The sequence below is a fragment of the Lepidochelys olivacea genome, assembly GCF_965140295.1.
Source record: "Lepidochelys olivacea isolate rLepOli2 genome assembly, chromosome: 5".
In the NCBI taxonomy this organism is placed as follows: Eukaryota; Metazoa; Chordata; order Testudines; family Cheloniidae; genus Lepidochelys; species Lepidochelys olivacea.
Window position 1 is genome coordinate 105,927,167 of NC_140415.1, and position 25,154 is coordinate 105,952,320.

A 25,154-nucleotide genomic window follows, 5' to 3' on the forward strand; every position below is an offset into this window, starting at 1 on the left:
TGAAAATGCCAACTGTTTCAAGCTAGCTAACTGTTTCGAGTGTCTAATCTACCTTTATCTGTAGCCTATGTTAGCATCAGCAACCTAGTCATAATAATAGAAGGAAATCACAGATTCACCAATTATAAGGCCAGAAGGGACCAGTATTATCATTTAGCCTGACCTCCTGTATAACAAAGGCCATAGGACAGCCCTGAAATAATTCCTGCTTGATCTAGAGCATATCTTTTAGAAAAACAGCCAATCTTGATTTAAAAATTGAAAATAAGAGAGAACCCACCACAACCTTGGTAAGCCATTCCATTGGTTAATTAACCCCACTGTTAGAATTTTTCACATTATTTCTATTCTACATTTGTCTAGCTTCAACTTCCAGCCATTGCATCGTGTTATACCTATCTCTTCTGGATTGAAGAGCCCATTATCAAAGATTGGTTCCCTATATATGTAACGTCTAATTTCTTAGGTATGGATCTGGAGCTCCAAGTGACTTTTATTCCTTGAAAGTACAGCATCCTGCTATGTTGCTGCAATCAACACTATTGCTACAGTGCTTCCAAAAATGGAGCAGGGTAGGGGTTTCCCTACCATGCCATGTGAAGTGTTAGAAACCACAGTATGAGAATTGTCAAAGATATTCCTATAAAAATAAATTTATATACAGTTAATCTTCCATCAGTGCTGAACCTTGGACTCAGCAGTCCAGATAAGAAATGTATAATGGAAATTAGCAAACCAGGGTCACGGCTGTATAGCTCTTCTCTGCAGACACATTAGAACGCTAAAGAGTAACCTATGCCGAGAATCAATTTATATTGTGCAAAGCTTGTCAACTTTTCTTAAGAATGCTATTTGCTCTGCAGTTTTTAAATCACAGCATATTAACCTTCAAGCATGCACGACCTAAAGGGCTGTGCAGAAGAACAACATATTTACAGCCTTAAGTGATGAAAATTCCAAAAAAGTATCAAGCAGGGACTGGAGGGGGAAATGAACGGGAACATGGCCTTCTAATCAGCTAATGCTTTTCAGCACAAATACATATACAGAACTTTTCAAAAGTTGTGCTGCCCAGATGTTATGTTTGAATTACAGCCAGTTGTTCTCTTAAAAGGTTGCTATTATCTTTCCCTTCTCTTTGGCTATTGCTTAGGCCTGGGAATCAAGAATGTCCCTAAGGCATTGCTTATAAAAAAGAAAAGGGAAGATACTGGTCTCCTTTTAAACATATAGAAAACAGAATTATGTTGCGCTAACTTACCCTGGCATCTGTGACCTTGAATTCCCTTAGGATATACTGTGGCATGTTGTACTCTGCCATGGGATCCACCACAAAGTACTGATATCTGGCTGAACGCTCTGCTGGCCAATACTGGTGGCATTTTTCCTATTTAAAAAAAAAGTCCAGTCACTGTGGATTGTTATCATCATATAGCAAATTCAGTGCTCATGAAGAATGCCATTACTTACAGAACTAAAACCTAAATTCTTCTATTTGTCCATAAAATAGGTACAGCCCTGGCATGTGTCATTGCCAGTATCTCCGAACTGCCCTGCCAGCGGGCCGTGGCATCAGTCACAATGCTGAAAAACTTTTTTGTGCCACCAACTTTCAACACTGTGAAGGAAGGCTGCTGCTGCCATCTGGGGCTTTAGTATCAGTTTTGATGGCAGTCTCATTGGTGTGGCTTGACACCTGCCCACTATGAACTAGACCTAGATCAGCCGCTAGCTTTTTTTTTTAATTTTAACTACTCTGTTTCTTATATTTTCTAAGAAATAAAAATTTCTGCAAAGGAATGAAAAAGTTTTCTTCCGGCCTCCAGTTCACAGGTCCACAATGAACTCAACATATAGCTTCTGAACTGCTCCCTGCACACCAGTTAAATTGTTATTTATCAAAAATGATTGCATAGTGCCTCGAAATATGCAAGTCTTGGTGATTTCAGTTCATAAGGGTACCCAAATCTTAAAACCCTTTTTACTTTCCTTCCCTTCATTTGCCTCAAGCACTCCTTGGCCTCATCTGAGGAGCTAGCCTTTTATATCTCTTATCTCTGCACCATCTAGTCTTCCAAATATAAAGCCTGATTCTGATATCACTTACCAGACACCAAGTTTATTATAGTGGTACAATTCTACAATTTCTGTAAACTAGTTCACTCCTTCTATTATACCAAGAGGAAGCTTAATGAGATTCAACACCGTAAACAAGCTGCTGAATCTGCAAAGGTCAGCATAATCAGTACACAGGAAATGTTGGGACGTAAGGAAACCCAGAAATGGAACAGCTAAGACTTTTAGCCTCTCCTATGACAATTTAATTTTATCGTTCAACATGATCACTGATCTTAATCACTGCTCTTTACTTTTTGGAGATTTTACAGGAAGGTGTGAATTCTCCTAAAGAAACAAAGTTTAAAGGCTATTAAAACAATACTCACTCTGCCCATTTCTCGAAGTTTAGTAAGCATGACTACGATTGTGGAGTTATGCTCCCAGAGCATCCTCCAGAAATCTTCAGTTGTCTCTGCCAAAGGTCCCTGCGTAGCTATGTAGGCTTTTTGTTGCCTACATCAAAAACAAGGGAAAAACCCCAAAGTGATGACACTCAGATGCTCTCTGTTTATATGTAAACATTATATTGAGACACAGTTATAGTAAAAGTAAGGAAAAGATATATATATATTTAATGGTAAGCACGTTAAAAACCTATTAAGATTGTTTAATCAAACAATGGCATTTTTTATTTTTAGAACTTTGTGAAGGAAATTGCTCTGTTAATATTATGATGTATGTCTTTATCATTATTATTTAAATTTTAATGCAACTCTAATAGCTCAATTTTGTGTGTCATAAAAAGCACTTAAGAAACACTTAGTTGTGGCTTCTTCATTTTGTAGAAATGACTGTCGTACAATCTATTAGGTTTATGAATTACAGCACCACGCAGCTTCTTTATTAACTCATTCAATAGCTTAATGCCTCCAGCAAAAGTGGGGAGGGTGCAGAGGCTCAAAAAACCCCTAAGAGTCATGTGGGCTGCCACATGTGGTCTTAATATTCCCCTAACTAATGGCCATACTTTTTCTTCCACAGGTGGAGGGCGCCAAACTGCCAGAATCTGCAGTGGGGGAGTGGTGCTCAGAAGGGGAAGCAATGATTCTGACACATGCTTCCTTTGCTGCCTGATCTCACAGGAACCCCTCTGGCTCCAGGAAGATTTAAGGATGGAGACAAAAAGAAGCCACTCTCTGTAGCATGCTGACTCAGTGGATAATCAAACATATCAGAGTGGAAGTTAATACTACTCCTAGCAGCATTAGCATTTACTGCATCCCCTTCATGGCTTGTGCAATGAAGCCACTGGATTAATCAGCCAGTGGCAGCTGGCTCCTGAGGAAACATGTTGTAACGGTGGTAGCTGGGGGAAGGGTTTGGAAACTGTGTGTGGGTAATGGCTGCTTTGGTGCAAGGCCATGGCCTCAATGGGTTCACAACAAGATCCACACAGATCTCAGGATATCTGCTGCTTTAGGGGGATAAATCCCCTGTCTTTTCTTTCCCTGCCTCTCTTAATGGAACAATCAGGAAGAAACTGAGGTCCCAATTTAACTATGTGTTTAAGCAGAAGACTAACCTAGCACATAAGCAATCTTTGACTTATGAGTACTCCTGTGCTTGAAGTTAGGCATGATTATTAAAACAGAGTTCTCTGCCAAAAATAGTTTTTCCTGCACAGTGAGGTGCATAGAAGTGAGGAAATAGTTCAGAGTCTATTATTCATTCATTAAAAATGAAAACCAACATGGAATGGTGTCATGTATACAAACAGTGCTGTCCTGAATTTTGTTGCAATTTATTATCATTATATACATGTATATGTAAACTTTGTAAAGTTTTAAACAGTTCCCATCACAACACACCAACATTTAGTACCTGTATCCATCAATAAAACTGGCATTGATATAATCAGATCCTTCTACTCCTCGGATCGGCTGCAAACATACCCTCGTTGATTCATATGGCATAATATTAACAAGGCGATTTTTGAATTTATTACATGGAAGATTGGCACTGATGAATCTTGAAGTATGAGCTTTAGAGCTAGCTAGACGCTGTTGAACAGAGAAAAATAAATTGAGGAAAAAATATGACAAAACCCAACAATTTCAGTGTCTGATTTCTGATTTCATTATCTCTTTTTTGGCTGATTAAAAATTCCTTTAATTTTAAATGGTTATTTTCCTACATTCTAATTGTACTAACTAGATGTTTCCAATCTCCTTTTTAATACCATGTTATATCTTTAACATTCTAGCTATACTTATGAAAAAAATTAGAAATATTAAATGATGTCATGAACATGAATACCAATCTTTTCTAACAATAAAGTAAAAGCTCCATGGAAGAGCCTTGTCTGGATACTAATCAGGGTTAAAAACTTCTGTAAAAAATGTAAACTTCTTTTTCAAAATACCAGCCCATAACTGTGAAATTCTAGCCTCAAGAAAGAGCCTGAAGTTCCTGGGAACAACTAGTGTAGGATTTGGCACCACAAAATATTTACCCCAATACATTTTTATCTCTCCATTGCATACAGTACCTTAAATTCCAGTTCCATTCCTGTGACATTCTCTCCTGTTTCTATCTGTGTCAGCTTCTGAATATATGCATACAGATTTCTGGCTGGCACTTCGGTATTTCCACATGTCACTGCTTCCAGCAGTGCATCATGGATAAAGATGTATTGGTCCTCCGTTTGAACCATGTAATTCCTCTGGGCTCTCATTAGAGTTACGTGGCCATAAATATCTACAGTCTTTTCATGCTTTATTCTCTCTAACATGGCATCTATTACAATGAAGCAGCCAGTCCTGCCGACTCCAGCACTAAAACAGAACCAAATATAGGATACAAAAAAGGTGAAGGAAAAGGATGTTTAATTTCACACAATTTGTATATTTTTATGGCATCCACTTCGGATAACTTCAAAGGTTAAGACATGGGAGTGACTCTGGGCTGTTCATTCTTGTATTAATATTAACTCCTGTTACTATAAAGGGCCCTATTGTTGAGAGAGTTGAGCTCCCACAGCTCCCATGGTAACCAGCTGAAAGCACTGACCACTTTGCCGGAGGCCATCACAGGCTTGGGATCTAAGATGGCAGGAATAAAATAAATAAATACAGAGAAACACCTTCTAGAAACTTTATGTTTCCCCAAAAGGGACAATAATCACAGGTTATATGTTTTTAAGGGCATTGTCCAATTATGTAAAGAATTCAGGCTTTATTTTATAATGCTACATTATTTGCAAGTCATCTCTCTTTATTTCATTAAGAAGAGAGTCATTTGTTAGTAAAACTGAATGTTATATATAGTGCGCCCAACCCTTAGGTCTATCAAAGCTACTCTTGTAGGTAAACTTTATGCCACTTAGTCTCTGATCCTGGGGTTGGATCTTGATGCAGATTGCACTAGCCTCAACCCCTTCACCCAGCCAGGCCACCAACATGACCATTTCACCAGGTGCTGTGAGTTGGGGGGTAGGACTGGCTATATGCCAGTTCTGCACCACTATGCTGGGGAAATCATTAGCAGGTCATTTATAAATCTCCTTTGCATCTCCAGAGAAGTACAAAACAGACCAGATGGGGGCCAGTATCTAGCCCTATTGATAGATAGATATAGTTATATATAATTATTAATTTAAAGGGACTAGATGATACAACTAAAATCAGGCTTAAATAAATGCAGTTAGAGTCAAGTCTGAATTTGTGATATTCACCATACAGGATCTGAAAATCTCCTGCTCTGGGGAGCTCATTTTACAAGGTGCTAAGCACTTCATGAGAGGTTCTAAGTGACCACAACTTCCATTTCTTCAATGGGAGCTGGGGTGTTTCTGCACCACACAAGCTCCGGTTTCATTTCAAAGCCATGAAGTCAAAACTGCCTAGTTCCTGCATAGCAAGTGATTAACTGTGAATTTCACTGAAGTAGAAAGTGGTTTGTTTGTTTGTTTTTGTTTTAGGATGTGATGGTAGATTGTGAGGAGAGGTCTAGGGTACAGAGAGAGTTTTGGTAAAGGCAGATAAGACCTCCCACATGAAATATTAAGTCCAGTGAAAGAACTAAATCCAGCTCAGCAGTAGATCCATTTAATAATAGTTTGGTTTATGAACCCTGCTGTCAAAAATGTACCAAATTTTAGGGCTAATTCTTTAAATCACCTTGTCTTTAGCCAAAGTGTCCAGTATTATATTTTATATATTGGTTACCATATTATGACTCTAGTGGCAATTGGGGGAGGAAAGAGAATTTAAAGGTCAAATCTTGATATTGATATTACTCAGAGGACTTCTTCTGATACCTTACTGGTGGCCATACATAGTCCATTGCATGGCAGTAGTTATAAACAGATCCAAAGGATCGTTTTGTAGGCACAATTGATACCTACAATACATGGACCCTCGGTTCAACTATGTGACCAAATTTTGGTATTATGACTCCAGCTATATGACTATAGAAGAAAATTACATAGAGGTGTACATTGTACCTGTAAATTCGTTTCTGTGGGCTCAGATTATGCCTGTGAAAAGGAATGCTAGGCCTAAGCCCTTTGAAGATTTATCCTAATAACCCTATACTCTTACTTCTAAGCCGCAGGCACAAGATTCAGAAGGGAGCACGGCAAACAAGAATCTATAACCCTCTAGAGACTCAAAAAAAGGAACGCTGTAGCAGTGAGACTTAGAGCTCTAGTCAAATGCTTCAGGCTCCTGGGGCCCACTATGGGGCCTAGGGTTGCCAGCCCTCCAGGATTGTCCTGGAGTCTCCAGTAATTAAAGATTAATCTTTAATTAAAGATTATGTTATCTGATGACATGCCCAGAAATTCATCCAACCAAAGTTGTCAACCCCAATGGGGCTAAAAATCGCAGTGTAGGTGTTCCCGCTCAGGCTGGAGGCCAGGCTCTGCAACTCATCCCTCCTCAGTGGGTTTCAGGTGGGAATGTCGACACTGCTATTTTTAGCCCTGTGAGCCTGAATCAGTTGACCTGGGCTCTGGGACTTGCTTCCTCATTGTTGTTGTTGTTTTTTGTTTGTTTGTTTTTGCATTGAAGACATACCCTCAGAGATTACATAATTTAAGGGTGATCTTAAACTGAGATATGCTAATAAAAAAAAATACAATCCCAAACTCCCCAGGTCAATTACCTAAGAAATGCAGTCTTTTAGTGAAGTCTTAACTATCATACATCCATCCTGCACCCAATAACTAATGGCAAAACAGAAAGTTGTCAAAATTCTTTATTCTTATAAAAAGCTAAGAAATCCTGTGAATGATCAACGAACTGGTTCCGCTTGTAACCCAGATGAACAGAAAGTACAGAACATAAAAGTTGTTTTACTCACCCACCAGAAAATTCTTGCCAGTCAGATTCCACTAGTTTTAGATATCATTAAACAAATATTTCTGTACATCAGTTACTTGTTTCCAAAGATAGACCTTCCAAACAACTACAACAGAAACCTTGTGCTAACACACCAAACCCGTCAATCTCTATTTTGTCATATACTACTTTGGGGAGCACCTTAACATTAACTGAGAGTTTGGGCTGATATTGATCAGATGAGGTTTCGAGAAAGATGGAACAGGCCATAATTTCATTAGCTAACAGGGAATTCATTCACCTTGGTTTAGTAAGAGTTATGCACTCCAGCAAGCTTGAGCTGTTTTAATCTTGGCAAGGCTCTTTTCTGCGGCTTGCAAAAAAATTACTGCAAATGGCACCCGCTGGCCGGGCAGATTGGTTTACATGAAGATTTAAACCATAATTCTCTAATTCAGGGGCCACTCTTGCTTGCAGCAATCAGCAGAGACTGACTGTGATTGTGGATTACAAAACATTTAGCACTTGCATCAGAGGTCCTATGATTGTGGCTGCTTGCATCTGTTTTGATTGTGCAAATAACCAGAAAAAAAGCTGAAAAATGTGTGATTTTCTAAGATATATAGAGGAATCCATATTTCTCTAAATGCAAAATGAATTTTACTAATAACTAGTAACACAAATACTCAGTCATTGGTACCTATGACATACTTCCTCATGCTGCAGTTATGTCAAATTCTAGAAGCTAAGCAAGTTAGGCTAAATTAGAATTTGGATGGTAAGATAGTGGAAGTGTCATTACCAATTCAGGTCTGGCTATTTCCCCTCTCACTCAGAATTGAGCTAATGCTCCAGCACAGTGTTTGTGAGCACTGTGCTGCTGGATGGCAGATCACTTTTCATATGAGACACACAAGGTTACCCTGGCACTTACAGACTTTAAACAACCCACTGGCCATTATTGGGTCAAACAACCACCCAGGTAAAACTCTATCTTTTAATTAGAGTAGGCATTTTTCACTTCCTCTGCTCTGTTGTGTTACCATCTACAAATGTTTTTTTTTCAAGGGCAGTTCTGGATAAAGTGTACTGTTGCAGTAAGATAGCCTATGGGTCACAATTAGTAAGATCCATGTCAGAAGGCAATAATCACCAAAACACTACATTGTAGAAGGTAATCCCTGGTCCAGTTGCAGAAAGCCACAAACTTTTCCAAAGCTCTGATTCATTCAAGCATGTGGAGGCATCAAAATTTGTCAATATGCTAATGTTCCTAACTATCAGAACTGAGGGGCCGACAGATCAGTTAATGTTGAGACACCATGCATCCAAATCCATCCACAGTAAGTTGCTGACATGTTCATCCTCAGCAAGGTTTATCCAGCAACCATTTATCTACCTCAAGGTGTTCCTAGTATTCAAAGGAGGAAAAGGGCTAAACTACTATGAGGGTCCAACATACCCACCTGCTTTGAGGTCCTGATGTGTCTACCAGCCTTAAGGTAATGAGGCCTTTATCTGTTCACGGGGCCAATAACTCCATCTGCATCAAGGTGTCCCAAGGCCACCCCCTCTCCCATGCCTCGGTTCTGAACTCTGTTAGAGTGCCATGTTGCTGCACAGCACTCAGAGACTTTGCTCCTCCCCGTCCCCCTTTCCTGGTGCAGTACAGACACCTTAACACTTCAGTGTCTCATGGTGCTATGCCACACTTCAGACACCCCAGACTGATCCTCACAGACATAACTCTGAGGAATGTCAACTTCCTAAACAATGGCAGAAGCTCACAATGCTAAGAGTCCTGGCCAGTCCTCCACTTATAACAAACACCATTCTGTGGGTAAACACCCTCAACATTAAAGCTATGCTGATTAGTTCCTGTGGAAATCAGTCAATCAGAGGGTTGTGTTCAAGGTCCTCCTGATTCAAAGATGTTGGCCACAGAAAATGCAGGTAGTGTAGAAAGCACTGCATGATGAGCGACCATTTAAGAATCTTGAAGCTTCACTATTGAGAATGAAATCCCAGGTAGGTAGAGAAAGGAACCCAAACCAAAATACTAGATCTTACGCATCTTTAATTTCTGGAATGTTTACAATCTGAGCCCAGATATGAATCTTGCCTATACCCCCTTTTATTTATAATGGACCAAATCTAAACCTTATTTCTGAATGTGCCTGACTTCTGACATGTTAGAAATCTGAATCTGATTTTAAAGTCAGAGTACCTCTCTAGTTGAGATGCTGCATATGAGCTCTTGGAAACAGAAAAGGAGAAAACAATTAAAAATAACATTGTATAAACAGGGTTATTACAGAATACTATGTACACGTCTCTCTATTTCTTCCTAAAAAGGGGTGCAGGTTGTATTACGACCTGCTCAAACAAATACAGTAATTAAGGAAAACCAAAACCACAAAATTAAGCAGAGAGGCTTAGCATTAAAAAAAAAATCATGTATTCTCTGAATAGTTGCTAAAAGGCATAGCTATCTACTTAAGCTGCGCTCTACCTTGTAAAAGAAAAGGAATTGATGTTTGAGATAATATTCCATTTTATCTTCGGGTAACATGATCTGTGACTTTTCCAAGGATTTTAAACTCATATTTGCAAGTTGGTTTCCTGATATCGTATTTGAGGCTGAAACTCAGGACACTGGAATGTGGGTCAATTATAATTTACTTTTCTTTCAGAAATGACCATATAAATGCTACTGTTTGAATCTGTCTTTTTTTAAAAGTATATTTTTATATCTATTAACTTAATTCTATAACCTAAGCAGAAACACCCTGTACTTCAGTTACAACCCTCTGAAAACAAACAACTATTGTATCTTTGTTAATGGCTTCAAAGATAAAAAAGGGTTTTATAACTAGATGTGACACACCCATCTGACATTTAAATTTGACCACAATTACCCAGAAATGACATTAATCACTGTTATTTGATCATGAAGAATTTGAACTGTGGGAATCCTTGTGCATGTGTGTTTTGTGGGACCTATGTTTTTGGCTGAATCACCAAATTTCCTTACCAACCTTAATTTCTTTTATGTATTTATTTTCATTTTATTTTGCCCAGCACTATCAAAGTGTGTTGCGTGACTCAAGTTGAAGGATTAGAATTCTGGAGGAGAATGCATTTCTCTTTGATCCTGAAGAACTACACTCTACATCATGGTGATAATAAAAGAACGCTGTTTGTGCTTTTTGTTTTGCATCATTTCAACAGCCTTCAAACCACAAACACGATAAGAACAGCACAACTGATAAACCATCTCTATTTGATCTGCTGTTCATTGTCCTAGTTGCTAAGCACCCAGGCTGATTCTCTCATGTCTTAGAATACAGTATGAAAACATCAGCTGCAGGCTGAAGCCCCCATAGTTCAATCCATTTATTATATTTTTAAATTCGTAAGCACGAAAGAAAGGGGAGAGGATTCATTTTTTCCAGACAGGACAAATACGTAATCATAGACCCAACGCTACAAAGTACTAAGCAACCTCAGCTTTCACTGAGGCCTAATCAAACAAGGGAAAGGCACTCAGCACCTCACAGGACTGGGCGTTATGTTTTCACCCAGACCCCAAAAGCAAAATCATCTTTTCTAGTTACTTTCCACTAAGGGCGATGATTCAGCTAATGAGCATTAGGCCACAAATAAACTCTTAACGTTTGTTGTAACTTCCTTAAGTTCTTTTGTAGCATGTGAAATTACTGCCAAACTTAAAAGTTGAAACAAAAAATCTTATTTTAGTTAGTGATAGCCACTGCAATGTTTACATGCTGAAAAAGATGCAATCCATTAAACAAGCATGCCTACCAGGAAATTGTTATAACTTCAATTTTATCATTCATCCAGTTACATTTGTTTTCAATTTCTAAAAACATGACTGAGTCAGTCCCACGAGTTGAAATATGCTTAATGTCCCGTGATGCGATGCAGTTACAGTGCACAAAAAAGGAAAATTAAGAGGCATAAAGGGGCCATTCCACACTAAAATCATTGTAACAGGTTGGCTTTTATGATTAATTTGTTGTTGTTTTAATGCTGACCCTTTATTGATACTTCAGTGATCTGGCAAAGGAAGACAATGTAATTACTAAATTTCACAGATCATTTAATTGAAAACAAAGATAGTGAAATACGGACCAAAAATCATTTAGGACATTCTTGACATATATCAGGGGATAATTTGATTGAATATTACCGTTTCAGATAGAATGAGACTGGTGTTTGTGAACTGAAAGTACATAAAAATGACTGAGATAACGGGGACTGCTCTTTTTCCTCCTTGTGATTATGGCACAATACCAGCCTCATGTTGAATGTGACATGGAATTTTTAAGTTTAATTGTTCACTGGACTACCCTTTTTCCCCTCCTTTATTTTATACTGAAAAATAACATGATCTTTGCTGGTGGAGGCTGAGATTTCTTAAACTGGATATAAAAAAAGATTACACATAAAGGAGAGCACAGAACAGGCAACGATCCTTTTGTATTCGAAATATGGTAGGCAAAGTCTAACCTACTGATCCCAAGGACTTTTCACAAGTATCTGGATGGAGTACAGGAGACTCTTAAATCCAAAGCTAACCTTGGACCTCCATCCCTTATGTGAGCTTTCTGAAGATTTTTCTTTCAGTCTTTACAAGGCTTCTGTGTGCTCTTGAAATTCATTAGGCTCTTTAAACATATTTACCCCCGCATATAAGCATGGATCTTTGTGGTGAAGGTCTTTCAGAAGTGCAAAAACATTCAGGAGGGGACCTGTATGCCTGGGGAGTTTTGAACATTCCACAGGAGCTCCCCTGTTCAGCTCTGTACATCTAACATAAGAACGGCCATACTGAGTCAGACCAAAGGTCCATCTAGCCCAGTATCCTGTCTTCCGACAGTGGCTAATGCCAGGTACTTCACAGAGAATGAACAGAACAGGCAATCATCAAGTGATCCATCCCCTGGCAAAAAGAAGAAGTTGCCTGATCTGATTTTTTTTTTAAGTCGCTTGAAAAGGCCTGATCCAGGACATAACTGTTTAAATTGGGCTATAAACTACATTCACCGGGGGAAGGAGACCAAAACCCTGAGGTAAGTGGGGAAGTGGGATACCGGGAGGAAGCACGAGCAGGAGCGCGCGAGAGGGCAGGGCTCCTGCCTCATACTGAGAAAGAGGGACGATCAACGAGTTATCTCAAGTGCCTATACACAAATGCAAGAAGCCTGGGAAACAAGCAGGGAGAACTGGAAGTCCTGGCACAGTCAAGGAATTGAATGTGATTGGAATAACAGAGACTTGGTGGGATAACTCACATGACTGGAGTACTGTCATGGATGGATATAAACTGTTCAGGAAGGACAGGCAGGGCAGAAAAGGTGGGGGAGTTGCACTGTATGTAAGGGAGCAGTACGACTGCTCAGAGCGCAAGTATGTAACTGCAGAAAAACCTGAGTGTCTCTGGATTAAGTTTAGAAGTGTGAGCAACAAGGGTGATGTCGTGGTGGGAGTCTGCTATAGACCACCGGACCAGGGGGATGAGGTGGACGAGGCTTTCTTCCGGCAACTCACAGAAGTTAGTAGATCGCAGGCCCTGGTTCTCATGGGAGACTTCAATCACCCAGATATCTGCTGGGAGAGCAATACAGCAGTGCACAGACAATCCAGGAAGTTTTTGGAAAGTTTTTGGAAAGTGTAGGGGACCTGCTGCTCACAAACCGGGAAGAATTAGTAGGGGAAGTAAAAGTGGATGGGAATCTGGGAGGCAGTGACCATGAGTTGGTTGAGTTCAGGATCCTGACACAGAGAAGAAAGGTAAGCAGCAGGATACGGACCCTGGACTTCAGGAAAGCAGACTTCGACTCCCTCAGGGAACGGATGGGTAGGATCCCCTGGGGGACTAACATGAAGGGGAAAGGAGTCCAGGAGAGCTGGCTGTATTTCAAGGAATCCCTGTTGAGGTTACAGGGACAAACCATCCCGATGTGTCGAAAGAATAGTAAATATGGCAGGCGACAAGCTTGGCTTAATGGTGAAATCCTAGCGGATCTTAAGCATAAAAAAGAAGCTTACAAGAAGTGGAAGGTTGGACATATGACCAGGCAAGAGCACAAAAATATTGCTCGGGCAAGTAGGAATGAAATTAGGAGGGCCAAATCGCACCTGGAGCTGCAGCTAGCGAGAGATGTTAAGAGTAACAAGAAGGGTTTCTTCAGGTATGTTGGCAACAAGAAGAAAGCCAAGGAAAGTGTGGGCCCCTTAATGAATGAGGGAGGCAACCTAGTGACAGAGGATGTGGAAAAAGCTAATGTACTCAATGCTTTTTTTGCCTCTGTCTTCACGAACAAGGTCAGCTCCCAGACTGCTGTGCTGGGCATCACAACATGGGGAATAGATGGCCAGCCCTCTGTGGAGAAAGAGGTGGTTAGGGACTATTTAGAAAAGCTGGACGAGCACAAGTCCATGGGGCCGGACGAGTTGCATCCGAGAGTGCTAAAGGAGTTGGCGGCTGTGATTGCAGAGCCATTGGCCATTATCTTTGAAAACTCGTGGCGAACGGGGGAAGTCCCGGATGACTGGAAAAAGGCTGATGTAGTCCCAAACTTTAAAAAAGGGAAGAAGGAGGATCCTGGGAACTACAGGCCAGTGAGCCTCACTTCAGTCCCCGGAAAAATCATGGAGCAGGTCCTCAAAGAATCAATCCTGAACCACTTACATGAGAGGAAAGTGATCAGGAACAGTCAGCATGGGTTCACCAAGGGCAAGTCATGCCTGACTAATCTAATCGCCTTCTATGATGAGATTACTGGTTCTGTGGATGAAGGGAAAGCAGTGGATGTACTGTATCTTGACTTTAGCAAAGCTTTTGACACTGTCTCTCACAGTATTCTTGTCAGCAAGTTAAAGAAGTATGGGCTGGATGAATGCACTATAAGGTGGGTAGAAAGTTGGCTAGATTGTCAGGCTCAACGGGTAGTGATCAATGGCTCCATGTCTAGTTGGCAGCCGGTGTCAAGTGGAGTGCCCCAGGGGTCGGTCCTGGGGCCGGTTTTGTTCAATATCTTCATAAATGATCTGGAGGATGGTGTGGATTGCACTCTCAGCAAATTTGCGGATGATACTAAACTGGGAGGAGTGGTAGATACGCTGGAGGGCAGGGATAGGATACAGAGGGACCTAGACAAATTGGAGGATTGGGCCAAAAGAAATCTGATGAGGTTCAATAAGGATAAGTGCAGGGTCCTGCACTTAGGACGGAAGAACCCAATGCACAGCTACAGACTAGGGACCGAATGGCTAGGCAGCAGTTCTGCAGAAAAGGACCGAGGGGTTACAGTGGATGAGAAGCTGGATATGAGTCAACAGTGTGCCGTTGTTGCCAAGAAGGCCAACAGCATTTTGGGATGTATATGTAGGGGCATTGCCAGCAGATCGAGGGACGTGATCGTCCCCCTCTATTCGACATTGGTGAGGCCTCATCTGGAGTACTGTGTCCAGTTTTGGGCCCCATACTACAAGAAGGATGTGGATAAATTGGAGAGAGTCCAGCGAAGGGCAACAAAAATGATTAGGGGTCTGGAACACATGACTTATGAGGAGAGGCTGAGGGAACTGGGATTGTTTAGTCTGCGGAAGAGAAGAATGAGGGGGGATTTGATAGCTGCTTTCAACTACCTAAGAGGTAGTTCCAGAGAGGATGGTTCTAGACTGTTCTCAGTGCTAGCAGATGACAGAACAAGGAGTAATGGTCTCAAGTTGCAGTGGGGGAGGTTTAGGTTGGATATTAGGAAAAACTTTTTCACTAGGAGGGTGGTGAAACACTGGAATGCGTTACCTAGGGAGGTGGTGGAATCTCCTTCCTTAGAAGTTTTTAAGGTCAGGCTTGACAAAGCCCTGGCTGGGATGATTTAACTGGGGATGGGTCCTGCTTTTGAGCAGGGGATTGAACTAGATGGCCTCCTGAGGTTCCTTCCAACCCTGATATTCTATGATTCCATGATTCTATGATTCCTGGTGCAAGTGATGGAGGAACCAACTAGGGGCAGAGCTCTTCTTGACCTGCTGCTCACAAACTGGGAAGAATTAGTAGGGGAAGCTAAAGTGGATGAGAACCTGGGAGGCAGTGACCATGAGATGGTCGAGTTCAGGATCCTGACACAGGGAAGAAAGGAGACCAACAGAATACGTACCCTGGACTTCAGAAAAGCAGACTTCGACTCCCTCAGGGAACTGATGGGCAGGATCTCCTGGGAGAACAAAATGATGGGGAAAGGAGTCCAGGAGAGCTGGCTGTATTTCAAGGAATCCCTATTGAGGTTACAGGGACAAACCATCCCGATGTGTAGAAAGAATAGTAAATATGGCAGGCGACCAGCTTGGCTTAACAGTGAAATCCTTGCTGATCTTAAACACAAAAAAGAAGCTTACAAGAAGTGGAAGATTGGACAAATGACCAGGAAAGACTATAAAAATATTACTTGGGCATGCAGGAGTGAAATCAGGACAGCCAAATCACACCTGGAGTTGCAGCTAGCAAGAGATGTTAAGAGTAACAAGCAGGGTTTCTTCAGGTATGTTAGCAACAAGAAGAAAGTCAAGGAAAGTGTGGGCGCCTTACTGAATGAGGGAGGCAACCTAGTGACAGAGGCTGTGGAAAAAGCTAATGTACTCAATGCTTTTTTTGCCTCTGTCTTCACGAACAAGGTCAGCTCCCAGACTACTGCACTGGGCAGCACAGCATGGGGAGGAGGTGACTAGCCCTCTGTGAAGAAAGAAGTGGTTCGGGACTATTTAGAAAAGCTGGATGAGCACAAGTCAATGGGGCCGGATGCGCTGCATCCGAGAGTGCTAAAGGAGTTGATAGATGTGATTGCAGAGCCATTGGCCATTATCTTTGAAAACTCATGCCAATTGGGGAAAATCCCAGACGACTGGAAAAAGGCTTATGTAGTGCCCAACTTTAAAAAAGGGAAGAAGGAGGATCCTGGGAATGACAGGCCAGTCAGCCTCACCTCAGTCCCTGGAAAAATCATGGAGCAGGTCCTCAAGGAATCAATTCTGAAGCATTTAGAGGAGAGGAAAGTGATCAGGAACAGTCAGCATGGATTCACCAAGGGCAAGTCATGCATGACTAATCTAATTGCCTTCTATGATGAGATAACTGGCTCTGTGGATGAGGGGAAAGCAGTGGACGTGTTGTTCCTTGACTTTAGCAAAGCTTTTGACACTGTCTCCCACAGTATTCTTGCCAGCAAGGTAAAGAAGTATGGGCTGGATGAATGGACTATAAGGTGGATAGAAAGCTGGCTAGATTGTCGGGCTCAACGGGTAGTGATCAATGGCTCCATGTCTAGTTGGCAGCCGGCATCTAGCGGAGTGCCCCAAGGGTCGGTCCTGGGGCCGGTTTTGTTCAATATCTTCATAAATGATCTGGAGGATGGTGTGGATTGCACCCTCAGCAAGTTTGCAGTGACACTAAACTGGGAGGAGAGGTAGGGATAGGATACAGATGGACCTAGACAAATTGGAGGATTGGGCCAAAAGAAATCTGATGAGGTTCAGCAAGGACAAGTGCAGAATCCTACACTTAGGACGGAAGAATCCCATGCACTGCTACAGACTAGGGACTGAATGGCTCGGCAGCAGTTCTGCAGAAAAGGACCGAGGGGTTACAGTGGATGAGAAGCTGGATATGAGTCAACAGTGTGCCGTTGTTGCCAAGAAGGCCAACAGCATTTTGGGATGTATATGTAGGGGCATTGCCAGCAGATCGAGAGACGTGATTGTTCCCCTCTATTCGACACTGGTGAGGCCTCATCTGGAGTACTATGTCCAGTTTTGGGCCCCACACTACAAGAAGGATGTGGAAAAATTGGAAAGAGTCCAGCGGAGGGTAACAAAAATGATTAGGGGACTGGAACACATGAGTTATGAGGAGAGGCTGAGGGAACTGGGATTGTTTAGTCTGCGGAAGAGAAGAATGAGGGGGGATTTGATAGCTGCTTTCAACTACCTGAAAGGGGGTTACAAAGAGGATGGCTCTAGACTGTTCTCAGTGCTAGCAGATGACAGAACAAGGAGTAATGGCTTCAAGTTGCAGTGGGGGAGGTTTAGGTTGGATATTAGGAAAAACTTTTTTACTAGTAGGGTGGTGAAACACTGGAATGCGTTACCTAGGGAGGTGGTGGAATCTCCTTCCTTAGATATTTTTAAGGTCAGGCTTGACAAAGCCCTGGCTGGGATGATTTAGTTGGGGATTGGTCCTGCTTTGAGCAGGGGATTGAACTAGATGGCCTCCTGGGGTCCCTTCCAACCCTGATATTCTATGATTCTATGAAATATTATTAAATTAAAAGTGATGAAATTCCACCACTAAGTAAATGCATAGAGTAAGTGGTATGCAAAAGAAATTCAAGAACTTGTGCTTCAAAATATATTTAGTGCAATAGAATGTATTTTTATTTTTGGTGTTTCCTTCAATAAAAAAAAAATCACACTTAAGACAACATCACTGAATGTAACTCCTTTGATAAGGTAGGAATTTTAGTTTCAACTCTGCAGAGCTCCGAAGTGCTGCAGAACCACAGATTCAGTCCTATAAAGCTCCTAAGGATTGAAGGACTTGAACAGCAGACCTACATAGTATAAAGGGGAAAAATAACTCCCCCAAAACCTAGCCAATAGGTGATTACCATTAGTGACTATCTACTGGTTATCAGTGGAGGAAGATGTATTATTAAAATACTCTTTTAATATGGAAGCAATAACAACAAATAAGCATTTCATTCAAATAATGGATTGAAGGAGAATATCATATGAAATAACAAGTATCAGAGCCACAGATTATCATAAATGAGCAAACTTTAAAAATGTGGCATCTGTTTACCTTCAGTTATGTTTAGTATAGCAATCAGATCTGGAAGGTTTCTGTATGATTTCTTGGAGGGAGTTTGTATGATTGCATTTACTCTTTATTCATGCATGAATGTAGATTTGGAGGGATTCCTCATTCTTGTGTGATTTGCAGATTTGGATGAATATTGTATGATTACTTATTCACGCTTCCTTCCTCAAAATATCAGCCTTAGAGGAAGAATGAGCTCTTGCTGAGTGTGCTAGCACGATGGAATAGAGTGAAAAACATTGTAGAGTATCAAAAACCAAAAGTCCACCAATTCCAGTTTCAGGCCTCTTGTTTTTTCTTCCCTCTGTTTCCTTCACAAAATGTATTGTTACTTTTAAATAAATCAGTCCTCTATGTGTTTTTAATTAAATCCCAGTTTTAATAGAAGATTTTATATAAGCACTTTATAAAGCGAATCAAAAGCAGTACATGATTCCTGCAATTATTCAGAAAAAGAAATATCGGAATCTAGGACAAGTGAAGTTTCTCTAGCAGTCTGAGCAGAAACGGTGTTTTACTTGTGCAATAAGGATTTGTGTGCAAACTTATATCTTCAAACTGGTATAGTCCACAAATGCCCTCGTCTCATCTTCCTGTATGTTTAAATACAATATTATATATTCTAATGTGTTGTATTCTGTCCGTAGTATTAAATAAAAGGAACTGTATTTTAAAAAAATACTATTTTCCCCATATGTTTTGGTGAGTTTCGGCATACATTTTTTACATTATATGTTTATATGATACATTCCTAAAGCATTATTGTGATTATACATTCCAATGAAGAGTGAAGTAAAGATCTGAATTCACTAACTTTGAGCTTGGAAAGGAAATCTGATCTGTAAAATAATTTTGAAAATGCACCTGAATATGATTAGTGTCTTTCAACAGTATACAAATCTACTCATGAGCAGTTGTTGTAAAATTTGGATGATGACCTTCTATGGGTAAGTTACGAGGGAAATATAATGGTGATCAAATTCTCAATAAATAAAAGTGAAGATTAGGACAGTGGGGAAAAGTGAGTGAGTGCAACATATGCTGCTGGAGTCTGGCAGCAATTGCTCTGTTTTCCTTGTGCACTTCAGAGACAGCAGAATATTTGCAAGGATGTCTCCCGTTCCTTTTTCAAACTTCTGTCCATCACTAGATTTCACTGTGGACTTTGGTGTCAGTAACATGCACATACACAGCGCTGCATCTTGTCCACATCTAATGCAGGAATGGCCATTGCCCAGCTATTCCTGTCTCTGCGGGAAATTAGCACATGGGCGAAAAGAGGAATGTATTTTGAAGATCCAGTCAAAGTGATGACCTTGTGTTCCTTGTGCATAAGTAAGCCAATATGAGAACACATTGCTCCGGGGCTCGCCATGCTGCATCAGCAATTTGTTCAGTCCTGATATCATTCAAAAGTCCTGGTCTTTTCCAAAGCCCTAAATGACTTGGACTCAGCCTACTTTAAGATATGCCGCACTTCAAGCTGGGTGTGTGTGAGAGATGCTGTATGGAATATGAGTGACCGTTTAAAATATTATTGATACCAATATTAAAAAAATTGCAATGAATCTTACAAGATATGGCATGTAAGAAAAGTTATAATTGGCTAACCATGATAATCACATTTATATGTATGTATCAACTTTGTATTGTGAGTTATAAATATGTATATATATATATGTTATAAATTGTATATCAAACTTGTGCTCTGTTTCTGGGTGACACCCCCAGACAGATGGGCATCAGCAGTATCTAGCTTGCCTAATGGCCCATAAAGGACAATCATCTGTACAATGAGCCCATTGATAAAAGGCAGGGGTTACACCTATGAGTCAGCAGGATATGTAGGGACATGTCTGTGGATAGGGTACTCCAAGAGCTTTTCCATGCCCATGTGCTCTGATCTTGTGTTTGGGACAAACGATGTACAAACCACACAGCAAGGATATAAAGAAGCAGCTGCATCTTCTCCATTTTATCTTCAGTCCTGCTTCTCACCTCTGGAATAACTTCTTTACAAACTGAAGCTCTGAACAAAGGACGAGCTCCAGAGGGACTTCCAAGCCAGCAAACTCACCAATGTTGCTAAGATTCTGATATATGGACTCTGAAGTCATATGTATCTGATAGTTGTTAAATAGTCAAAGCAATCTTCTCTTTCTTTTATTTTATAATAAAACCTTTAGTTTTAGATGCTAAAGGACCGGCTGGCAGTGTGGTATTTCGGGTAAGATCCAAACTAGTATTGGTCTGGTAATGTGTTTGGTCCTCTGGGAATCAGAGAGCATTTCATATAGTGAGCAAAGTTATAAATAACTTCTCAGTTTACTGGACCTAGGTGCTGATCGGGAGCCAGAGAACTGGAAGGCAGTAAAGGGGGCTATGTGATTTCTTTTTTCAGCTTCTTGATAACCAGTGTGGGGGACCAGGAGCACTGTTTGGGACTGGTTGGTGAATCTAACTTCGGTGTTATCCTCCAGTTTGGGGAGAATCTGCTCTCCTTTTCACAGCCTGCCCTGACCTTGGCATTTTCAGTGAGGGCTGCCCCAGGCACCTCGGGTCACGAGGTGATTTCCAGCTCAAGAAGACATACTTGCGCTAGTTCCGCTCAAGCTAGCATGCTAAAAATAGCGTAGCTGTGCCAGTGTGAGTGGCTAGACACCTTGAGTACGTACCTATCCATACCGGCACACAGGAGAGGTGGCTAAACTGAGGCGACCGCACTCCATTTTTAGCATACTATCTCGATCAGAGCAAGGGCAAGTATGCTTCCTTGAACTGGAAATCACACCTCTTGCTCAAAGTGTAGATACATACCATCTCACTCTACAAACCTGAATAATACCTACAATTAGCAGGAAGCTTCGGGTTGAAGTGCTCATGAGCAGGTTCAGAGGGGCAGGAATTTTGGATCTCAATTTTACAAGATATTTCTTTACCTTTTGTTAATAACATAGTTGAATGACTAATGCACAAAAATCCGAGCAGCATTTCAAAAATCCTAGCAGGAACAAAAAAATACAGTCTTGCAGCCTGAGATTTTGTTGAAACTTTGTGACTGCTCTGATACACTGATGATACTACCAGACAGATAAAACAAAATAAGATGGAGATTGTATGCAAAGCACACAACTTCAGTGATGAACTCTTATAATTTGATATATTGTACATTGGCATGTTTTCTTAGCCAGAATGCTAAAAAAGTGAAACGGATAAATATCTTTTTTAGGTGCCCACGTGGATAACCTGCCAATGATAGAATTTGTCCCACGGGGCCTGGTTCTCTCCATTACACCAGGTTTTTTTTATTTCATTGGAGTTATACTGATATAAAACTGGTGTGACACAGTGGAGAATCGGGCCCACCATGCTTAATAACCCTAAACATTTCTCATTTCTTAACTGTGGTGGATCATCTCGTGGTTGCACTTTAATTTCTCTCTCTCCATAGGATCTGAAACTTAAAGAGTTATTATACGGGGCAAATTACCTGCAGAAAAGCATGGAATTCTTTTTGTAGCAATATTTTATCAGTATCAGAACAACTATAAAATGAACTAGAATACCATTATAATAAAAACCAGGTGTCAAAACTAAACAAACCCCACACAATGCATGATTCAATTGGAAGGAGCAATCAGATAAAAATCGGATTCCAAATAACAGGATCCTGAAGTATTTATACAATTTTTTAAAAAATGAAAGGAAAATATTCAAGCAATGGAACACTGATTGGAAAGCCTCCATACAAAGATAACAGAACTATTTTTAAAGCTGCATTTTATTTCTAGAGGCACAGGAAATCGATTTGAAAAAGAGGACTTTCATGCTGATTACTTTAGAACAAAATACAGCCTGTGCAAGTGCAGCCAAAAATGTTGTGTAGCCAAGCTGATGCAATGTGTTCCAGTGTACTATATGTCCACGGATATTTGGGAATACACTGTAGGTACAGCTGGGAAATCTCAGTGGTACCCTTATCCAGATCTCAGCTATTAGGTTATAAAAATATTTTCACATTTCCTGCAGATGGCTAGATTCTTTTCTTCACTAGTAATTTTAGTTCAGAATTCATTATGGACAGCTGTTGGCTCTGATAGAACCTAATTTTCTCTTTTACCAGACTCAGCTGCAAGCAGTCAGATTTCCTTTCCCTTACAGAGTATATTATATATAAACATGAGCAGGGAAAAAAGTAACCAATTAACTAAATACATATGGCTAAAATGACTCATTGAGATTGCTGATCAAATAATATACCAAACTACAGCATAAGTCAAAGGAAATTACAGGATTTGTAGAACATGATAATAAATATATGGCAATAATTATCAGCACTAAAATACATCGATGAACTGAGATAACGTGGAAAATACATTGTTTTTGTTTAAACAAACTTATGTAAATTATTACATTTTAATATGGTTCAGGTCATTTAAGTCACTGAAAGATCTTTCAGTGATGCATCTGAAGAAGTGGGTTTTTACCCACAAAAGCTTATGCCCAAATAAGACTCCTTGTTGTTTTTTTGAAAGATCTTTAATCTCCTCAAACTTGCGTCCTGCGAACCTCCCCAATGTGGCCCATGGGGCTCCAGCAGTTTTGAGGCCAGGTCTCTCCCTTGATCCCACCTGCCACCCACTAGCGCTCCCCCCACCCAGGCAATTTAAAATAGACCGGGACCCCACTCACCACCGGCAGCGCAGCAGAGCTGAGCGGCTTCCACCTGCTCAGTCCACGTGTCTGCTGGCCCCGCCCTGTGGCCCTGTGGCGGGGCTGTGCCGCCACATGTTGTCCCCACCCCTAGCACTCCCTGCGGCCAATGGGAAGCTGTGGGGGCAGTACCTGGGGGCAGCAGTGTGTGGAGGCCTCCTGGCCCACCCTGCTTGGAGCCCCAGGCAAGCGCCGCACCCCCTGACCCCTCCCCACATACCACCTTCTGCCCCCGAGCTCCCTCCCAGAGCCTGCACCCACTTCCCACCCCCCCAAACTCCCTCCCAGAGCCTGCACCCCCTCCCCACACACCCCCTCCTGCCCCCAAACTCCCTCCCAGAGCCTGCACCACCACCCTTTTGCCACACACCCCCTCCTGCCCCCAAACTCCCTCCCAGAGCCTGCACCACCACCCTGTTGCCACACACCCCCTCCTGCGCCCAAACTCCCTCCTAGAGCCTGCAACCCCACCCCCTCCTCCTGCCCCCCCACCTCCTGCCCCATCCCAGAGCCTGCACCCCAGAACCCTTCCCAGAGCCCAAGCTCTCACCCCTTCTGCACCCCAATACCCTACCCCAGACCTCCACCCCTGCCCAAACTCCCTCCCAGAGGCGTTAGGCAGGTGGAGGGTGGAATTTTTTGAGGGAGCAGAGTTTTGGGGGTGGCTTCTGGGTGGCATAAGTGACATTATTGGCCCACTGAGAGGATTTGAGGACTGCCACTGGCCCTGAGGTAAATTGAGTTTGAGACCCCTGGTTAAAAAGAACGAGATGGTATAGAAATCCTCATACAGCAGGACTAAGCCAATCATTAGCTGCTTGCAGTTAGGACGAAACATGTTACTGAAAAATTGTCCATCACTGGAGTTTTACATTTTTCTTTGAAGGATTTGGCACTTGCCATTGTCAAAGATGGGTTTCTGATCTGATCTGGTATGGTTTTTACTATGTTCCTTTACGGCTCAGGTGATTTACAAAATTATTACTTTTATGGGAAAAAAAATCTTGCTTTATGCAGTCATGGAAGCTCTATTTTAGGATTTCTAAAGATAAGCTGGTCCTCAATGACAGCACTGACAGCACAGAGGGGTTTATAAACATAGGACTGCTTTAATCAAAGAGACCACAAGAAGATATTTTCCATTATTGAATCTCAATGAACAAATGCTATTATTATTTGTCCACTTTCAAATTTTAACGAATGCTTCTAGTAATAATTACTGGAACATGTACAGTGTAGAGGACAGCTAAAATTACATTTATAAAATGCTCATTTCCTATGTAGAGATTTGGGAATTAATTTTTAAAATTTTTGGTGAAACTTGATAAATATCAAATTAGAATATCATTTGTTAGTGTTCTTCGTATCATTGGGGATTGCTTTATCCTACAATAGCCACATCCTACCTACATTTTTATAGACACACTCATTGTCAAGGTATCACAATTGGGTGCTTCATAGCAGCTAGCACACTCCTCATACTGTGTAAGCAACAGATAATTATCACTCCTGTACTTTCAGATTTTTCAAGTGTGGGTGCCTAAAGTTAGGCACTACATCAGGTGCCTAATTTTATAAGGTGCTGAGCACCCACTGCTCTTGTTGACTCCAGTGGAGTGGGGGTAGGCTTAGAACCTTTGACGTCAAGCCACTTATTTAGCAGCCTAATTATGGATCTAAATGCCAAGTTTGAAAATTTTGGATTAAATGCCCGGAATCCTTTATTAAAATCATTCTAAGGATCAATTAGTACTTAAAACTATAGGCATTTCCATGTGTATCGATTCACACTTTGCTTTTTGTCTATATAATTCCAGTGGCTCTGAGCATACAACACACTGGCAATTGCATGAGGACTCTTATAATCAGCACAACAACAAAAAATCTTGGACACCATCAGTTTGAGAGCCTTTGAAGTACAGGACACTCAAATATCACATCTCTGAAACTGAGTTTGTAGGGAATGTGAAGTTGGCCTTTCTATTCCTGTTCTTGGAACATTCGAGTTTCTGTTCCTGCCATCCAGGTTACTATTAAATGGTTTTCATTATGCAAATGAACTGAAAAGCTAGGTGTTGGTCTTTCAAATTCTTGTAACGAGCCCTGAAACCAGTGTCCATATCTGATCTTTCAAT

The 25,154-nt window shown here is 41.2% G+C and overlaps 1 protein-coding gene across 5 annotated transcripts in view; it reads right to left on the bottom strand.

The window, feature by feature from the left end:
• PTPRD (protein tyrosine phosphatase receptor type D) overlaps positions 1–25,154 on the bottom strand; it is a 1,732,979-nt gene that overhangs the window by 13,511 nt on the left and 1,694,314 nt on the right. For all 5 annotated transcript variants that reach the window (XM_084628881.1, XM_084628884.1, XM_084628885.1 and 2 more), the window contains 4 exons: positions 4,607–4,892; positions 3,940–4,118; positions 2,445–2,571; positions 1,262–1,387 (listed from right to left, as the gene is read on the bottom strand). In XM_084628881.1, coding sequence (XP_084485007.1) covers positions 1,262–1,387; positions 2,445–2,571; positions 3,940–4,118; positions 4,607–4,892 — 718 coding nt within the window. The remainder of the gene's footprint in view (positions 1–1,261; positions 1,388–2,444; positions 2,572–3,939; positions 4,119–4,606; positions 4,893–25,154) is intronic.